The sequence below is a fragment of the Castor canadensis genome, chromosome 3 (assembly GCF_047511655.1).
Source record: "Castor canadensis chromosome 3, mCasCan1.hap1v2, whole genome shotgun sequence".
NCBI classification, from domain to species: domain Eukaryota; kingdom Metazoa; phylum Chordata; class Mammalia; order Rodentia; family Castoridae; genus Castor; species Castor canadensis.
This window is the reverse complement of record NC_133388.1, coordinates 198751245-198770219: the sequence shown is the minus strand read 5'-3', so window position 1 is coordinate 198770219 and position 18975 is coordinate 198751245. Positions and strand designations below refer to the sequence as shown.

At 47.4% G+C, this 18975-nt stretch overlaps 1 protein-coding gene and 2 long non-coding RNA genes across 3 annotated transcripts; 1 reads left to right on the top strand and 2 right to left on the bottom strand.

Annotated features, from left to right (window-relative positions):
* Positions 1-931: 931 nt before the first annotated feature.
* Positions 932-10570, bottom strand: Znf623 (zinc finger protein 623). Its single transcript, XM_020170358.2, has 2 exons — positions 10448-10570; positions 932-5093 (listed from the first exon to the last, which is right to left on the bottom strand). Exon 2 carries the CDS (start codon positions 5020-5022, stop codon positions 3499-3501), a length of 1524 nt encoding a protein of 507 aa, XP_020025947.1. The 5' UTR covers positions 5023-5093; positions 10448-10570; the 3' UTR covers positions 932-3498.
* Positions 10565-17508, top strand: LOC141421764 (uncharacterized). The gene is made up of 2 exons (XR_012446469.1): positions 10565-10708; positions 14653-17508. It is a non-coding gene; the product is annotated as an uncharacterized lncRNA (long non-coding RNA).
* On the bottom strand, positions 13896-17122 carry LOC141421763 (uncharacterized). The gene is made up of 2 exons (XR_012446468.1): positions 16695-17122; positions 13896-16537 (listed from the first exon to the last, which is right to left on the bottom strand). It is a non-coding gene; the product is annotated as an uncharacterized lncRNA (long non-coding RNA).
* Positions 17509-18975: the final 1467 nt, after the last annotated feature.

The following is an 18975-nucleotide window of genomic DNA, read 5'->3' as shown; positions in this document are numbered from 1 at the left end:
GATTATGAAAATGCCAAGGATCTAGAATAGTCCAAAGTTTTTTTGGTGCTGGGGCTTGAAGTCAGGGCCTCAGTTTGCTAGGTGAGCGCTCTACCACTTGACCCACTCTGTGAGCACTTTCTTGTGTTGGGTGTTTTCAAGATGGAGTCTCACAAACTACTTGATCTGGGCTGGCTTTGAACTGTGATCCTCCTGATCTCTGCCCAAGTAGTTGGGATTACAGGAGTGAGCTACTCATGCCATGCATAGTGAAAAGTTCTAGTAATAAAACTGAAGACCCAAACATTGTATGCACATATGAATAAAAGAAAAAAAACTGAAGCAGTTCCAATACCTAATTCCAACACATGTTACAAAACTAAAGCAATAGCGATAATGTCTTATTAGGGTAAAAACATTTAGATGAAAGGGGGAAAAAGCACTTGTAAACTGCCACTTAAATTTTTACAAGTGTGGAAGTTGACAATCTTTCAACAAATAGCACAGAAACAGTCAGCTGTCCTGGCCCCTATCCTCCACTGTACACGAAAATAAAGTCAAAACCAGTCATAGGTCCAACAAAAAGGTTAAAACTAGCTGGGCATGGTGGTGCACGTTTATAATCCAGAACTCAGGAAGCGGAGGCAGGAATGCTGTAAATCAGAGACCAGCCTGGGCTACGCATTGTTTGAAGCTAGTCTAGGCTACATAGTAGGACACTGTGTCAAAAAAAAAAAGTCTAGACGGTGTGCCAGTGGTTCACGCCTGTAATCCTAGCTACTCAGGAGGCAGTGATCAGGAGGATTGCAGTTTGAAGTCAGTCATGGCAAACAGTTCATGAGACCCTATCTAAAAAAAAAAAAAAAAAAAACCCATCACAGAAAGTGCTGGTGGAGTGACTCAAGATGTAGGCCCTGAGCTCAAACTCCAGTACCTCCCCCAACACTGATAATACCAAGTGTTATCAAGGATGGGGAGCAATAGGAGCACTCCCACACTGGCAGGAGTGTAGACTGGTACGGCACCTCAGAGAGCTCTGCGACGATTCATTAGAGTCAGAAATGCATTTGTTGCAATGGACTGTGTACTCCCAAGTTCATGTGGAAATCCTGGGTGCCCATGAAAATTGTGTTAGGAGGCAGGGCCTTTAGGGGGTGACTAGGTCATGAAGGCAGAGCCCTCAGAAATGGGCCTTGGCCAGAGAAAGCACCCTAAGTCCTCCCTGCCATTGAGGTTACAGTGAAAAGATCTCCACCAGACACGTCTGCCTGCACCTAGCTTGGATCACCCAGCCTCCAGACCCATGAGATATAAAGCCCTGTTGTTTTTAAGCCATACTGCTTATGGAAGTTTGCTATAGCCACCTGAGGGGACTAAGATATTTATCTTATAACCCAGTGATAAATGTTATAGGTATTTACCTGAAATTAAACACATGCAATTAAAACACATGCAAATAAATATTCTTACACAAATACTGTTTTATTCTTAAGAACCAAAACTGGAAAGTCAAATTTCCATAAACAGGTGGATGAATAAGTAAGTTTCTCCATACAATGGACCACTACTCAGCAAACAGAGCTATTAGCACACAAAGCAACCTGGTTGAGGCTAAAGACATACTGAAGTCGGACACAAAGGTACAAACTACACAGATCCATGAACGAGCGGGCCTAGGACAAGCGCTGCTAATCTACTGCAGAGTGGTTGCTTCGGAGGCCAGTCACTGGGAAAGCAAGAGGGAATTTTTTGGGGTATGAAAAATGTTTTTGACAATGGTGGTGGTCATATGAATGTAGGGATTTTCCAAATCTGCACATTTGAAGTAGGTGTTCTACTGTACTGATTAAAATGGTCTGGTCACCTCTGCCATATCCAGTGACTGAGTTTTCCATTGTAGACACTGTATGTCCTTGTTGGACAATCTGCTCCCTTGAGGCTTCCAGGGTTTCTAGAATTGGTTAAAACTCAAAGTATGCCCTCATAGAAGTTATTCTGTATCATCTCAAAACTGGTTGTTGTGGCCAATGTTTAGATGAAAGAAACTAGGAAGCAAAGACTAGAAGTTTTGCTGGATGGAACCCACCATGAACTAAACTTGCCTGCTCTGACAGCCTGACCAGAAGAGCGGCCTTCCTTGTCTACTGGTCTGTGGAGACCTCTCCTGAATCATTCTTCCTCCTCTAGCTGACAAAACATCCATGGACCTCTCTGGACCAATGAAAATGTCACTTTAAGACGCCGCCTTACCTAATGCTCCTACAAGAGCTGGAACACACCTGTATTTCAACACTTCACTCCCATGATGTCTCTTCCCAACTAACTCCACATGGATGGATGCATGGCACCTTACTCTTGTTTTCCCAGAATCTTGAACTTTTCCTTATAGATCTTAATGAAGTTTCAATTATGCGACAATGGGAGCCAGAGAGTGAGGAAGTGACAAGAGCCGAGTCAATCTTGGAGCCACTAAAACAGAAAAAATTGATACACCACCCTGGGTTTGTACATCCAAGTGTCTGAGAAGGTGCAGACATGGAGTGAGGACAATGCCCTCTGAGTGCAGCAGACAAGTCCAGGGGAGTCTACAGGCAACAAGAGGACACTAACTGTAAACAGGCGACTACTTGCAACTCTTCTTTAGGCAGGAACAGGAGGCATTAACACGGCTCAGAGAGAAGACAAGCCCAGTAGAATATATCATACTGCTGAGCTGATACAGGTGGATTGCAAATTCAAGACCAGCCTGGGCTACATAGTGACACTTTGTCTCAAAAAGAGAGAGAGAGAGAGAGAGAGAGAGAGAGAAATGCCAATTACACAGATTTGGGGGCGTTTTTTATTACCATGTGCTAGACACTGGGACACAGGAATCAATCTGACATGATCACTGTCTTCAAGGAACTGCACATGAGGTAATTCATGATTCTAATATTTCAAAGTACAGTAGCAGAGGTGAGCACTGAGCAATAGAAGCAAAGAAGGACCCACTGGGCTCAGCACAAAGAACACATGTCCAGGCATGATGCCCGAGAAAGCCTTGTACATCATTCAGGAGTTTGGGAAGTGAGGAGGAGGTCCTTCAAACAAGGACAGTGTGGGAGCAGCTCAGAGGATGTGAGAAGCAGTACATTTCAACTATGTGGGCGTAAGCTAAGCAGTCAAGGACGCAAAGGCCTTAGGATGCAGGACAGGGGCTTGAGGTTCTGCTCCATGATAACAGGGAGAGAGCTCATGGTTTTGCATGAGAAAAATCCCTTTCTCCAACCTTTCAAGTGGCTAAGAATAAACACACAGCTCTGCTCTGAAAGGATTTAACTCAAGAGTGGGTTGTAAATTGTGAATAAAATCTAGAAATCTTTTCTTGAAACCACCCCCACAACACCCAGTTCCAGGTCAGCCATCTGATCCCCTGGCTCTCTGGCCCTGGCGGCAGCCCATCCGTAAGTCAGGAAACTCTAACGTGTCCAAACCTTAGAGGCCGCATGAATCCTAAGTCCATCCATTTCCAAACACCACTCACTGACTCAGAGAGTGATTGCTTTGTAAGTTATCCACATGACCCCCCTGACCTGTGGCCCTCTCACCCAAATGCATGGGGGCCTCACTCAGGGAAAGCCCATCCTGGTGGACACAGTCTGGGGGTGGGGTACAAGCTTTGCCATGCTCACTGAGCTCATAGAGCTTCTCTTCCGTGTGCATCTTCTGGTGCTGAAGGAAGTTCGACCTCTGGATAAAGCCTTTGCCACAATAGCTGCACACGTAGGGCTTCTCCCCAGTGTGGACGATCTGATGCAGCAGCAGCTTGGAGCTCTGAATGAAGGCTTTCCCACAGTCTTTGCACTCAAAGGGCCTGTCCCCAGTATGGATCTTCTGGTGCTCAGTGAGGTGGGCTTTCTGCAGAAAAGCCTTCCCACACTCCTTACATTCATACACCCGCTCACCAGTGTGAATTTTCTGGTGTCTGATAAGGTATGAACTGAGAAAGAAGGCCTTCCCGCATTCGTTACACTCATAGAGTTTCTCCCCCGTATGGATTCTCTGATGCTGAGTAAAGTTGGACGTCTGGCTGAAACGCTTCCCACACTCATTGCATACGTAGGGCCTTTCTCCAGTGTGAATTCTCTGATGCTGAATAAGCTTTGAGCTCCGAATAAAGGCTTTCCCACACTCATGACACTCAAAGGGTCTCTCTCCAGTATGAATTCTCTGGTGCTCAATGAGGTCCGAGCGGTGGCGGAAAGCTTTCCCGCAGTCTCTGCATTCATACTGCTTCACTTCAGTGTGGATCTGGTAATGCCGAATGAGGCTTGAGCTCCTAATGAAGGATTTCCCACATTCATTGCACTCATAGGGTCTCTCTCCCGTGTGAATTCTCTGATGGCGAATGAGTAAGGAGCTCTGGCTGAAGCCTTTCCCACACTCTTTGCATTCAAAAGGCCTCTCTCTGGTGTGAACCTTCTGGTGACGAAGCAGGTCTGAACTGTGACAAAATGCTTTTCCACAGTGTGTGCATTTGAACGGCTTTTCTCCCGTATGAACCTGCTGATGCTCAATGAGGTTTGCATAGTGAATGAAGTCTTTCCCACATACATTGCACACGTAGAGTCTGTCCCCTGCATGGACACTCTGATGCTCAGCAAGGTGTGAGGACTGACCAAAGCCTTTCCCACAGTGATCATATTTATAAGCCTTCTCCCCAGTGTGAGAAATCTGATGTCTAACTAGGTCTGAATTAAATGGGAAGCTTTCGCCGCAAACACTGCAATGATGGGCCTCCCCTTCTATGATCTCTCTCTGAAGTATAAGAAGGTTTGAGTTCAGAATAGGGTTTCTTCCTGACTTACTACACATCTGGGCTGTCTCTCCTGTTTGAATTTTCCAATGGGTCACTGTCACCTGCTTAAAGTCCCCTTCCTGAGAAGGGGGACTCCCCAAGCTCTGCCCTTCTGGGTTCCCTAATAGTTGCCCTAATGTGACTTCATGGACTTCCCCAGCCTCAGGGGCAGGGGGCTCCATCACTGCGAGACTGTTTGACATCATCTTATGTGAATTTTCATCCTCAGAATTCAGGCTTCCAAGTCACCTTCTTGACACCAGCTTAGAGGCAGAATCTGAAATGAAAGAAGATCGTCTTTCCCCTCTGTTAACAGGAACCTGCTGAAGCAGGTGCAAAATTCAACTCACATCCATTAAATTTCCTCTGCCCACACCCTGACCCTGTGCAGTTAAACATAACTTTTGTCTGACCCCAGTCAGTTGTCCCCATGTGTTAGGGGGTGGGGGGGTCAAAAGGGTAGGGATATAACTGGAACTCTGCTCAAAAGTCAAGACATGTTTCCAAGTGAACACTTAAATACATCAATTCTACCAGCCCTTCACTGTTCCTCGTTCTTTCATCTCCTGCCTTCTGTCCTCCAGCATAGATCCCAAGGCGTACAGTACAGTACTGCGTTCAATTTGAGCTACACATGACACACAAAGCTACTGTGCTAGCAGCACCTGCGTTTCTTGTTTTTGTTTTTCAGTGCTGGGGATCAAACCCACGGCTTCACACATGCTCTCACACTGAGCTGCACCCCAGTACAGCTGCAGCATTTCTGACCTGCAATGACTGGTCTTGAAGCCAGAGCCCAGGTAGGACTTCCTGTTTCACCTAGTTCCCTGAATTAAATCACGTTTCTTAGGACAGTCTCAGTTGTTTCTGCTACCTGCCCTGAACCTACCTGCCAGTTCTTGTCAATTTACACAGCTAGCCCTGTGCATCCTTAGGTTATGCATCATCCAATATTCAACTAACCTCTTCAAAACCACTTGAAGAAAAAGACTGTCTATACTGGACTTTTAGGCTTTTTTCTTGTCACTTTTCCCTAATACAGTAAACAAGTATTTACAATGTATGTCCATGGTAAGTAATCTGGAAATGATTTAAAGTACGCATGTGTAGGTTACATGCAAACACTATAATTTTATACAGGACTCAAGCATCCTTTGATTTCAGTATCTGCAGGAATACCTGTATACTCATCCTCTTCACAAAAACTCAAATATCTAACCTTCTCTTCCTGTCAGCTTGTGTGACACCAAGCTCTAGTTATGTTCAGCTTGTTTCCTAGCCTGTCTGCTCTCTTGCTGACCAAATGCTCTGTATTTAAGGTCTTGCCTTATGACCCAAGAGCTACCAGCAATGCTCCACACTCCCCTAACTTTCCTGTTCTCCCTCTTTAAAATGTTCACACTCCCTCATCACCTTACCCCACTGCTTCTCCTCCCAATGACAAAGTAGAGGCACTGTGACAATGTCCACTTCCCACCACCTACCTGTATCTGCAATTGTCTAGCCTCCCTCTGGCTGCATGGGGCAAGTTGTCCTTGACTTAATCAAAGGTCCTCCCTCTCACCCCCTGGAACTTTTCCAATCTTAGGAGTCAAACTCAACTTCTTTCTTCTTATGCCAGCCCCTTATATAATGAAACCTCCATTACCCCATTTGTTCAGGCAATTGGTACAGTGATCCTATAGATTCCCTTCTCCCTAGAACCAACTGCCAGCAGATAGGCAGTGAAAGCTGGGCCTTACACTGCACCCGTCAACTGCTCACAACCCCCAGTGCCATCCTCTACCATCACTACTCTCTACACAAGGGCAACGGCCTTCTAAGCTGTCTCCATACTTCTCCCTTTCTGTCTCTCCTAAAGGGCCAGCACAATGAGCCTTTAAAAACTTAAACCATGTTTTCTGCTCCAATACCTTCAAGGCTTTCCTACTCCCTCATGACTTTGAAGTCAGCATTCTTCCCAACTACTTGGAATGACACACTTGGACAATAACTAGGCATTTGAGCCCAACCTCTTTCACCCCTCCACCAGAGAACCAGCTGTTTCCAGGGGCCCATGTTCTGCTCCATTCCTCCATGCCAGGAGATTTAATGACAGCCCCATGAGGAGGCTGCAGAGAGGCAGTGTTGCCAGCAAGAATGTACCAGAGTTTAACTGTCAATTGGTGTGAGGAAGTCACTTCAATCTAACCTTTGGCCAGTAAAGAGGTGACTTTTGCTTCTGCCTCAACAGCTTTAGGACTTTGGAAAGGAGGGATACTCACCAGGCCCTCACACCCCAGTCAGGCAGGGCTGAGCAAAAAACTTGCATTACCACATGCACTCCTCAGAAGGTAGGTATTAGCTATACTGCTTACTTTACAGGGGAAACAGACTAGGAGCAAAAGTAACTTATCCAAGGTCACCAAACCAGTTCAAATCAGGTCTGTGTGCTTGCAGTGCCCATTTCCTCATCACAAGGGACTTTTTCCTTCTCAGATATGTCACTCTTTTATGGGGGGGAGGGTGCTGTACTGGGATTTAGGCAGGTGCTCTTACCATCTGAGCCACTCCACCAGCCTGGGTTGTCACTTTTTATAGACTATTTTGCTTAGAGACAGCTGGGATAGGTATTATAAAAGGTTTCTATTTTAAGCTTTTTAAGGTAGAAATGTGGTTTGTTTCAGAAGTCAGTGATACCTTCTGATTTTTATTTATTTTATCTCTTGCAGTGCAAGGGATGGAATCCAGGGCCTAACGTTCTATCGAGCTACAGCTTTAGTCCCTAATTTTGTTTTTAAAATGAATGCACTACCTAGAAACAAGGTTGCATCTGTTTACAGGAATAGCTTAAAACAATGTGTGTGCCTCTTAATGGTTTTCATAATTTTTCAAGCTTTAGAGGAAGCTCTTTTTGGTGGGTGGGATGACAGCTGTGCACCACTATGCCCAGCTTACTGTCTTAGTGTCACTATGTTTTTGCCCAGGCTGGCCCCAAACTGTGATCCTCTCATCTCTGCCTCCCAAATAGAATACTGTTTGCTTTGAAGAAACATTTATCCCAAAATCATCAATCTTAAAGTTTCTGCTTAGCCTCCTTTTCTTCTATGAATAAATACAGTAAGCCTGACTTATTTATGAATTTATTACAAGTGGTTTTGACCCACATGCACATTACACAGTTTTGTTGATGGAGAAAAGCCCAGTCAGCCCTGTTATCACTGCTTGTGTTTAAACTGCACATTGTGAGCATTCAAGGGTCTTCTTCAACAGCGGGTCTCCTTTGAACCCTATGTCCACGATACCAAGGTCTACTGTAGGAGAAAAACTACAAAGACACTTTTTCATTTAAAGAGACTTGGATGTAACGAGTAAGGAGCCTGCCAGGTTTCTACCCCAACAACATGACCCTTCCTTGCATATGCAACCTGCTGGAAATAAGCCCACAGGAGATGTGTAAATGGAGTCAGTGCTTTGTCAGCTGCAGTGACAGTGGCAATGGAGTGTACAAGAGATGCCCCTCTCGGCACTCACTTCCACATCCACACTGGTGAAGAACTAAGAAAGGAGGAAGGATCAGGTGCAGTTGTACACAGCTGTAATCCCAGCTACTTGGGAGGTGGAAATCAGGAGGATGGAAGTTCCAGGTCAGCCCTGGCAAAAAGTTAATGAGACCACATCTCAACCAATAAGCCAGGCATGGTGGCATGCACCTGTGATCCCAGCTACACGGAAGGCTACAGGTAGGAGGGTTGAGGTCTAAAGCCAGCCCCAGGCAAAAACTCAAGACCCTACCTGAAAAGAAAACCAAAAAGGGCTGGGGGTGTGGCTCAAGTGGTAGAGTAACTGCTTAGCACACAATGAATTCAACTCCCAATATCACTAAAAAAAAAAAAAAAAAGAGAGAGAGAGAGAGAGGGAGGGAGGAGGCAGGCCCAAACTAGGCACCAGTGATTCACAGCTGTAATCCTAGCCACTCAGGAGGCAGAGATCAGGAGGATAGCAATTTGAAGCCAGCCACCAGCAAATAGTTTGCAAGACCCTATCTCGAAAATACCTAACACAAAAAAGGGCTGGTTGAAGTGGCTCAAGCAGTAGTGCACCTGCTTAGCAAGCATGAGGCCAAGTTCAAACCTAGTACTGCCGAAGAAAATAAAATGAAGGAACAAAAGAAAAGAGGAGCAAGAGGGCCCCATCAGGAGCCTGGGCATGTGCTACTTCAGTCATGGAGGGAGTTGAGTGTCCTGTGCATCAGACACCGAGCAAGGCGGTTTGCTTGCTCATGTTCTTCTCACAACCATCCATGAAGCTCCAGGAGATGATTTCTCAAGGTCAAAGGAAGAAGTAGAGCTATCTGCTGGCTGTCCTCTAGGAGCTCCTTTTCTCACCATCTGTGCCCCCAGGCTGTTGGGTTTCTGCCCCTAGCAGCAGTGCTCAGGGTTCTTGTCAAGGACTTCTACAGCTTCTTTTTCTTGACAAGCTGTTGTCCATCAGCTATTGTTCACAAACCAGGACAGCACTAGGGGCTCTGAACTGCCTCAATGGAGCCACCCTGTTCTGGGTCCACTACTTCCCTGACCTCCTTCTACAGTTCAGGTCATGAAAGCTGTCAGGGACTTAACAGTTCTTCCCTCTTGTTACTATCCCTGAGACCATTCCAGAACCAGGGATCCACCCCATAGCTGCAGAAGAGGCCAGAGCCACATGTGCAGGCCTGAGAAATCTCTGTGCCTCTCACAGGACAGATACTATGGTTATGGCAGGTATTAAGATATTGATATTACATCAGTCATGTCTATCACAGGAACAAAGGTCCCTCTCTGTGGACAGGGAATGAAGTACTGCCTGAAGATTTAGGAAAACGGGGATTTCTCAAATCCTAGGTGGGCAGATGACATTTACTTCTCTCATTCATTGGGACCAGACCTCAAATGAACGATGTAACGATGTCTGTGAGTACTCAGGGCGACTGTAAATACAGGCAAAGGGCCTGAGTTTAGAACCTGCATCCAGATAAGATCCCTGGAAACCCTTTGACCATGGTGCAGACACCAGGTAAAGAGGTAAAACATCCCTGGCACCAGCACAGAGAGGCCGCTGGGCCTCACAGACTTCTAGGGATAAATGGAAGCTTCGTGGAAAAGGCAGGACTGCAGAGATGACCACCTGACCCCATCCGGGGAACCTCCTTCAGGCCAAGCCCAGCAGCTGATTGTACTGCCACACCTCCCTCTTACACCTCTCACGCGGCAACCAGGTCCCCGCACCGCATCTCCACCTACAGAGGCCAAAAAGCCCAGGGAGGGAGGACGGGCAGGCAGGGTCCACGGAAAGCGACAGGAAGCACCTACCTGCATCTGAGCCCGCACCTGCACCCGCACACACCCACTCCCGCACGCCCCAATTCACCCGGCTTGAAAACAGCCCCACGGAAACGCCAACCGCAGCCGCCAAGCCGGGTGTGCAAGCCCTGCCACGAGGAGCGCGAGCGACGCGGGGCAGAGCCAGGAATTTACCACACGAAGCTCGGCGGGGCGAAGACGCCGGGCTCGGGCCCGGGCCCGAACGCAACGCAGCGCGGTGCGGCCAGGGCGGCTCCGGGAGACCCCCACGTCCCAGCCCGCCCACGTGAGCCCGCAACGCGCCACTCACCCGGCGCCCCGCGGCGAGAGGACAGCGCGGGCCCGGCGCCAGAGCCGCAGACCGCCCGCGCACTGCCCCCGGGCCGCCGACAAAGCCCGCACGGCCACCCGCACGCCGCGGCCGGAAGTCGCCCGCGGCCCCGCCCGAGGGACTTCCGGCGCCGCTCTAGGATCGCCGTGGGGGGCCGGCTCCCTCTCGGTGGTGCGCACTTCCGGTCGCGCTGCCCGCTGGGATATGAGAACTTGGGACAAGTCTGCGAGCTGCTGGCAGGTGGGGCGCGGCCGGGGAGAGGCGGGCTCGCACACACGGGTCTCAGGGTTAGCGGCGGGGCTCGGCCGCAGCCCGAGACCGGCCTCCCAGGAGGCTGAGACCCATGGGGACACCACATATGTTGTGGTCTTCAGACTTTGGCTGGGCGCCTCCTGCAAGAGCAGAACCAAGGGCCCAATCTCAAGTTTTTCCCTAAGGTTTAAGTAGGGGCCAAGGCTGATTTAAGGAGGGGCTCAAGTGGTGCAGCGCCTGCCTAGCTAAGCGTGAGGCTCTGAGTTCAAGCCCCATACCACCAATAAATAAATAAATACGGACAAAGGATGCGGTTTCCGAAGAGCTGCAAACACAGGCATTCAGAAGCAAAGCTGTCGCACTGCTCCTGACAACTGCAGAAGTCTGAGCACGAAGGACCCCATGGGCTGCCCTGCCTGCCATGGCCGAGCTGTTGGCTCCCAGCCAGAAATGTTACTGGAGAAAATGGCTTTGAAAATTACCTCAGTTCTTGCATTAGGTAGAAGAATTCAAGCAAGATACAAAGATTTAGCAAAAGTAATAGTAAAGTTTATTAGGAAAGGATCACACTTTCAGCAGACTGTTCGGCAGAAAATGGGAGCAAAAACTCAAAATGGTAGTCCCCATCTCCTAGTCTAATATTGGAGAGCTGGGGAAATACACGTGGACAAAGGTACTAGGTCTGGGTGGCAGAGATGGCTATTAAAACAGGGAGGGGTCATTTTGGCCCAGGGGATGATTTCCTGGATTTGGGTCATTGTCTTGTTTTATTAATTTTTCATTGGTAGTATTGGGGTTTGAACTCAGGGCCTCTCACCTGCTAGGCAGGTGCTCTACTACCTGAGCCACTCCAGCAGTAAGGGTCATTAGCTTGTTAAGAGAGACATTGAATAATCTACTTGTTCCTGTGCTTTTGATAGATAATTTCTGTTTGAAATTCTTAACCTTGGGTGTCCACTACTCTTGGGCAAGCATGAATTAAGCTTTAGGGTCATGGCTAACTTAAAGCATCCTGTGATAGCCCCTGGGCTCTGGCTACTTGAGCTTAAATAGAGATTAGTGGAGTTGAAAAGGTGAATTACAATGATTTTTCCTTTCTTTGTGGCCACTGCTTATGTCTAATTGCTCCCTATGAAGAACCACTGGCCCGCAGGCCCTGAGCTGCCTTTCCTAGAGCACTCACTGAAGGGTTTCAGGTGGGAGGCTGTGGTCTTTTACAGCTCACCAGTCTCTCCAAAAAACCTGAGCATCTTCCTAACTTCATGACTACCTGCTAGGGGCACAGTGGCCAAGTGCATTTACACTGGCCAACCCATTTGTTATTTTTCATTTCTTACTCCTTCATTCTCCCTTTAAAATACACAGTTGCCTCTGCACAAATCAGCTCTTACCCCTATAGTCAGTAATTAATGAAAAAAAATTATTTTCTCAGCTTTAAAGAGTGCCCTGCTATCTTTTCAATGCTCCTTTTTTTTTTTTTTTGGCAGTACTGGGGTTTGAACTCAGGGCCTCACACTTGCTAGGCAGGCACTCTACTGCCTGAGCCACTCCGCCAGCCCTCAGTGCTCCTTAAAATGTGTGGAACTGGGGCCATGTGTGGTGGCATACATCTGTAATCTAAGCTATGGGAGAGGTGGAGCTAGGAGGATCACAGTCCCAGGCCACCAAGGGCAAAAAGTGCAAGACCTTGCCTGAGAAATAAACTAAAGCCAAAAGGTCTGGGAGTGTGGCTCAGGCGGTAGAGTGCCTGCCTAGCAAGCACAATATATATATATTTATATATGTGAAGGCTAGGTGTGAAGGCATGTACCTGTGTTCCCAGTCACTTGGGAGGTGTAAGTAGGATGATCACCCTTTAAGGCCAGCCTAAAAACAAAAGGGGATGTGGGGATGTGGCTCAAGTGATAGAACTCTTGCAAGTGTGAGGCCCTGAGTGCAATCCCCAGTACTGAAAATAAACAAAAAACTCAAATTCGTGCAGTACTGCCTGATGATAGTATAATGGTGAACACAGAGAAAATAACAGCATAGGTACAAACTCGCTTATTTTCATTTAGTGACCAAATAATTGTGAAAATAAGCCGTTCTAAGCAGCTAGATTCTAAGTATCTTCAATATTGTGACAGTGATTATAGTGGATTACATTCAGTGGTGTATTGATAAATATTTAATACTTATTTGACAAGCCCTCTTTGAATACGTATTCTGTACAGGGACAAATGTGAGGGGAAATAAAATGGAAGAAATGTCCCTGGGAGCAAACGACAGACATAATGCTGAGAATGTAAGGGATGGATGGCAGAAGAAACTTTGTCTTAGATAAAGAGACAGGAAGGCATCCTTAAAATCAAAATACTATGGAAGATGGGAGAAACCAGCTTCACACGTAGGTGCGTAGTGATAGCAGTTTTTCTTCCTAGATAAGGGAGACAAGATAAAACTTCCCCAAGATAAAGGGATGAGATATAAATCCCTAAAGGAGGGTAACATAGCAAAATTTCCCAAGAAAAACGAAAAGGGTGTCTTACCAAAATAATGAGCAGTACTCATAAAATGTACATGACAGTTTTCAGAGACAGGATGGACTAATGAGACCCTCTCAGAATATCCAGTCCAATAAGGATGGGGGCAGCCAGATGGTTGGGTTCAGCAAGAAGTTAATTCGATAGCCAATTATAGAAACAGCTTCAAACTAGAGTTTAGGGAGGTGTCTAAAGTCAGCCCCTACAAAATCTCATGAATTTCAGCCATTCTTTGGCTTAGCTCTTTGACTAAGTCCCACCCGTTCAGGTGGTGGAGGCAGGAGGATGGTGAGCTCCAGGCCAGCCTTGGCAACGTTAGTAAGACTTTGTGTCAAAAACAAAAACAATCTGGGCACCAGTGGCTCATGCCTGTCATCCTAGCTACTCAGAAGGCAGAGATCAGGAGGATTGCGATTTGAACCCAGCCCGGGAAAATAGTTAGTGAGATTCTATCTTGAAAAAATCCTTCACAACAAAGGGCTGGTGAAGTGGCTCAAGGTATAGGCCCTGAGTTGAAACCCCAGTACTGCAAAAAAACAAAAACAAAGGACTGAGTGTGTGGCTCAAGTCATGGAGCACTTGACAAGCTGTAAGCACTGTGTGACCCTGGGTTCAACCTGACTAACAAAAAATGCTTTTTCAATCCTAAAGTGATAAATGTTCCATGCTTAAAAATCCTGAATTAAGACCAGGAGTGATTGCTCATGCCTCTAATCTCAGCTATTCCGGAGGCATAGATTGGAGGATTGTGGTTCCAAGCCAGCCAGGGCAAAAGCATGAGACCCTACCTGAAAAACAAACCTTAAAAACAAAAGGACTGGGGTGTGGCTCAAGTAGTAAAGCATCTGCCTAGCTGGCACAATTAAGCCTAATGCACTGGTCCTGCCTTCAGTTCAGCCTGGGCTACATAGTGAGATTCAGTGTCAAAAAAAATATATATAGACTGGTGTTCCTGTGCATCCAGGATAGTAAGGTGCCCTGGAATCCTACGGTTTGGCATGGGAGATGAGCTGGGGCTGCCTCCCTGGGCCAGTAGGCTGCACCAAGTCACAGTCTAGGAGTGCAGCCTCTCAGCCTGCACTGTCAGGTCTGCTGCCTCACTTGCTTTAAGGCTGACTGCATTGTCTTCTGACATGGATGTTTGCCTGCTTCATGGAGAAATGTGTCCAGGCAGGACCATATGCTTCTTATGTTCCCCACATCTGGCCTGTGTGCAAGCAGCAAGAGCACTGAAGGGAGGAAGCTGGCTGAGGTGCAGCCTGAGGGCAGTGGAGGTGGAGGTGTACTGGCTGTCTCCAAGACATTGACTGAAAGGAGAGAATCTCCTGAATCTCACCCTGCAGCAGCTGAACCACATGGTGACTGGTGCAGTGTGCATGTACCCTGACATGACTACATCTGCATCCACAGGGAAGAAATCCCAGCAGGTGTTTGCATCCGCCAGTGAACACACGATGGACAGCAAAGGGTAGTTCCAAGATGAGCTACGCCAACATCTCCATGATTGACAGCTTCAAGCAGAAGTTCAGCAATAAAACTGGGGAAAGGTGAGATGACCTGGGTACAGAGATGAAGTCTCACTGGGCCAAAAACATCAAAGAGCTTCTCCAAGAAGAGGACAGTGGAGCCAACCTGAACAACTTTTAGTTGGTCCCTTTCTTTTACTGGACTATCCCTGGTCAGGTCGTGGCTGAAGTTGAACCTAACTAATGGAAGTTTCTTCTCTATGCACACTTTGACTCATATCTCTTTGCTGATGCATTGGATCCTAACAGACATCCTGGGAGTACAGCAGAAGCCCATTCTGACAACCTAATGAGGACCAGGGCCCTGCATGGCCAAGTGCTGCCAAAATACCTACCTGTCACCACATGTCACCAAGGTCTTCTGTGACAAGCAAAAGTCAGATGCAACCAAGAAGAGCCACTTGACTCCTGGGACCAGGATCAACTCTATGAACATCAGCCAGAAATGAAGTGCCTCATCCTCCTCCCTTGCTGGCTCTGCTCCTTCCTCCCCTCCACCCCATCCCCACCCTCACCCTAGCCTGTCTGTGGAGAGCCCTCTGCACCCAAACAGAGCCAGAGACACCAAGAAGCTAGAGAGAGCACAAGGGGCCAGTGTCCACAATGTGCCCAGACCTCCTGACACAGCAGGCAGAACCTACCTGCTAGAGCTCTCAGCAAGTCAGACTGTCTTACAGGAAAACAGTTGAAGATTTCATTTATTATTGAACTTCAGCATCCAAGTCAATCCCAGCTCATCCTCCCCTACTTACTGGAAAGCTAACAAATGGATCTGCATAACTCCATTTTATATCTGGACTCCATTTTGTTCAGACTCCCACATAACTTTACTTACCTTTCTTAGGCAAGACCCAGCTGGTATCTTCTCTGTTGTATTCTGAGAAGTCACAGTACTCAGGGACTTTGAAGAATCATCCCTGGGCCAATCCAATGTGCCAGTCTCACCAGGATACCCACCCTATCATCTGTCAAAGGCACTAACTGCCCGTTCCACTCCCTCACCCATGTTTCTACAGCCTTACATAAGCTCTTGAAACTTCACACCAATTAGCCCACAGGACTGATACTCCCTATGGTATCTGGCATCTTTCCTCTCTTGGAAAGTGAATAAAACTTTGTCTCTGCTTTAACTCCAGCTTTTGTGAAATCTTCCACACCCCACACACCTGCCACAGGACTGGGACCTAACAGTTACCACTTTGTCCCAGTAGGTGACTGCTGGGAGATAGAGAACACAACAGCTTGCCCTGGGCTGGGAACTCCTCATGCCTTACCCAGTCCCAGAATGGTGTTGAGCTCAGCAGACTGGCCTGATCTTGCCAGAATGGCCTTTGGCTTCCAGCCAAAGAACACCGACAACACCTCCAATTCGGAAGTGTCCTGCTCTTGCCTTGGCTGCAGGGACTCACAGAATTTTGATTCTGAAGGCAGGTGAAGTGTAGTAACCAGGCAGGAGAATGGCATTTCTGCTGCAGGGGTTCTGATGTGAGCTGGAGTTGGCATCCTCCCAGGAAAGTTCTAGGCAGAACTACCGTCCTCTGAGACTGGACAGGAGCTGGGTGGCTTTTCCTTTCCCCTGATTTCCTAGAGCCTGTTTCTTCTGGCTAGTGTGCTGGTCCTGTTTCTAGACCAGCTTCCTTAGGCAAAGAAGAGCTGAATCGGCCATTGAGCACAGGTGGTGTAGCCAGTCGATGTGAGTGGTCCATAGTCCACTAGTCTTGGCTTTGCCCCAGCACAGTGAGTTCACAAGGATTCCATTTGTGAGAAATCTAGAAAGAGAAAACTTCAGTGAAAGAAGGCAGGTGGAGCTGGGCACCAATGGCTCACACCTGTAATCCTAGCTACTCAGGAGGCAGAGATCAAGAGGATTGCCGTTGGAAGCCAGCCCCGGGCAAATAGTGAGCCCCTATCTTGAAAAAAACCTACCACAGAGAAAAGGGCTGCTAGAGTGGTTCAAGCAGTAGAGCGCCTGCTTAGCAAGAGTGAGGCCCTGAGTTCAACCCCCAGTACCACCAAGAAAAAACAAAAAAAGTAGCCAGAGAGAAAGAAGAAGGGATGAGGGATTAAGTATGCCAGTCAAGGTCATGCCCGATGACCTACTTCCTCCAAACAGGCCCCTCCTCCCTAATAGTTGAGTCCATTGATAAAATTAGAACTCTCATGACCCAAATATCTCTCAACACTGCTGCAGGACCAGCCCTTCAACACTTGAGCCGTAGGGACTTTCATATTCAAGACGCAACATGTTTCATGATTGCACATTGGACACATGGCCAAAACCCACTGAACTGTTGCAGTGTGGCTGGTCCTCCAACTCCTAGTCAGAGCAACTCCATCTTGCAGCAAGCCCCACATTGTTGTTCTCATGCCAAACTGCAGCATGACAAGCCATCCTTCCCAGCGTGGGTCAGTGTCCACTGAGGTCAGCAAAGTCCTGGAAAGAGCAGAGATGGAGCGTGCATAAACATGGAATCTTCCCAGGCCTGTGTCTCACGCTGAGCCTGTGCGTACTTCTGCTCTTTCGACCTTAGGTGGAGCTGTAGTCCAGATTTCTGCTGTAGACCTAGAGCCATATCAAAAGAGTGAGGTAGGTAGGGGTTGCTGGTTTCTGGGGGTTCAGGAGAGTCCAGGTGACAGCTCTTTGGGATAGTGTGTTTACCAGGTCAGGTAAACATAGTCCTTTGTAGTTGTCCACTGCTCTATAAGTAACCCCTATTAAAACGCATTTTTACTCATTTAAGCTGGTCTTGTTTGAGTCATTCTTTATCATCATCCAAGTTTGGAGGCACATGATTCCTTTAGGTCTGCCAAGGAAAATCACACAACTATACACAGAATGAACAAGTTTGATTTGTGTCAATTATCTCTCAATAAAACTGCTAAGGATACAGCTGGAAAACTCCAGTACCATGAGAGAGACAGAGAGAGAGGGAGGGAGCGAGAGAGGGGTGGGAGAGAGAGACAGAGAGAGAAAGAGAGAGAGAGAAGAAAGAGAAGAGAAGAAAAAAAAAAGAAAAAGAATACAGCTGAACAGCTGGGGCTGTAACTCAGTGGTAGAATACTTGCCTGGCATGCACGAAGCCCTGGGATGGATGGGGGTTCAAAGGAGTGTTACTTTAGCTTGCTGTCCAACACAAATACATGTCTCAACTTCCTGAGGCCTCTGGGGTTCCCATTTTCTTTGATTTTCTGTTTTCCCACATAAATCCTTTTTCTTGTTAACAAGACTGCCTCCTACTCACCGTCAGGCCCGGAAGCAGAGGCTCAGTGTATGGTTGGAATAAGACAGTGTTCCCCAGGTCTATATGTTAAAGTTTTGGTTCCCAATGTGGTGCTATTGGAAGGTGGTGGAATCTGGAGGAGGTGGGACCTTATGGTAGATCCTTAGGTCATGGGGTGGGAGTGTCCCCTTGAAGGGAATTGTGGGGCCTTTGTCCCTTCCTCTTTCTCTCTTTGGGTTGCTGGCTTGGGATGTAAGTGGTTTTGCTGTGCCATGTTTTCCCTGCCATTGCCATTCACTACTCCCACAGAGGCCCAAAGCGATGGATCTGCCAAACATGGCTGGAACCTCCAGACTGTGAGTTAAATAAGCCTTTCCTCTTATAAACTAATTATCTCAGGTATTTCATTATAGCGATGGATATCTGACCAACAGAAAATTGGTGCCAAAAAAATGAGACCTTTGGCTTTAACTACCACTGACAATGTAGAGGGAGTTGGAATTGTTGATAGAAGCTTGGAGGAGCAGGCTAGAGGAAGCCTAGAAATGCTGTAGGTAGAGTTTTAAGTGCTGGTCCTGGTGGGGCTCAGAAGACCAGAACACCACTACTATCTATTGTGGATAGATAATAAAAGTCTGTGCTCATGAGATTTCAAATGGAAATTGGACTACAGGCTGTACTTGCCACACTGTGACCAGGGAGTTGGATGCATTTTGCCCATGACCTGATAACTCTGTGGGAGGCCAAGCTTCAAAGAGTTATGGAGTAGGAGAAATTTCAAGGCAGCAAAGCATTCAGGCTGTGTCATCGGTATTAATGGCTGCTTTTAGCAAATTTGCAGTGAGAATCAGGAGCAAAGAGGAGCAGAGATGAAAGATAAGAAGAATTTGCAGCTTGGTGGGAAAAGGAGTGCATGTGAAGGAGTGCAAACTGAGCCATGGAGGGCTCAGTTTCCGGTGTAGATTCAAGGGAGCCAAGGAAGGGCT

Bases quoted from the DNA above. Each gene is read 5' to 3' on its own strand.
- Znf623 (XM_020170358.2), bottom strand. From the start codon at position 5,022: ATGATGTCAAACAGTCTCGCAGTGATGGAGCCCCCTGCCCCTGAGGCT.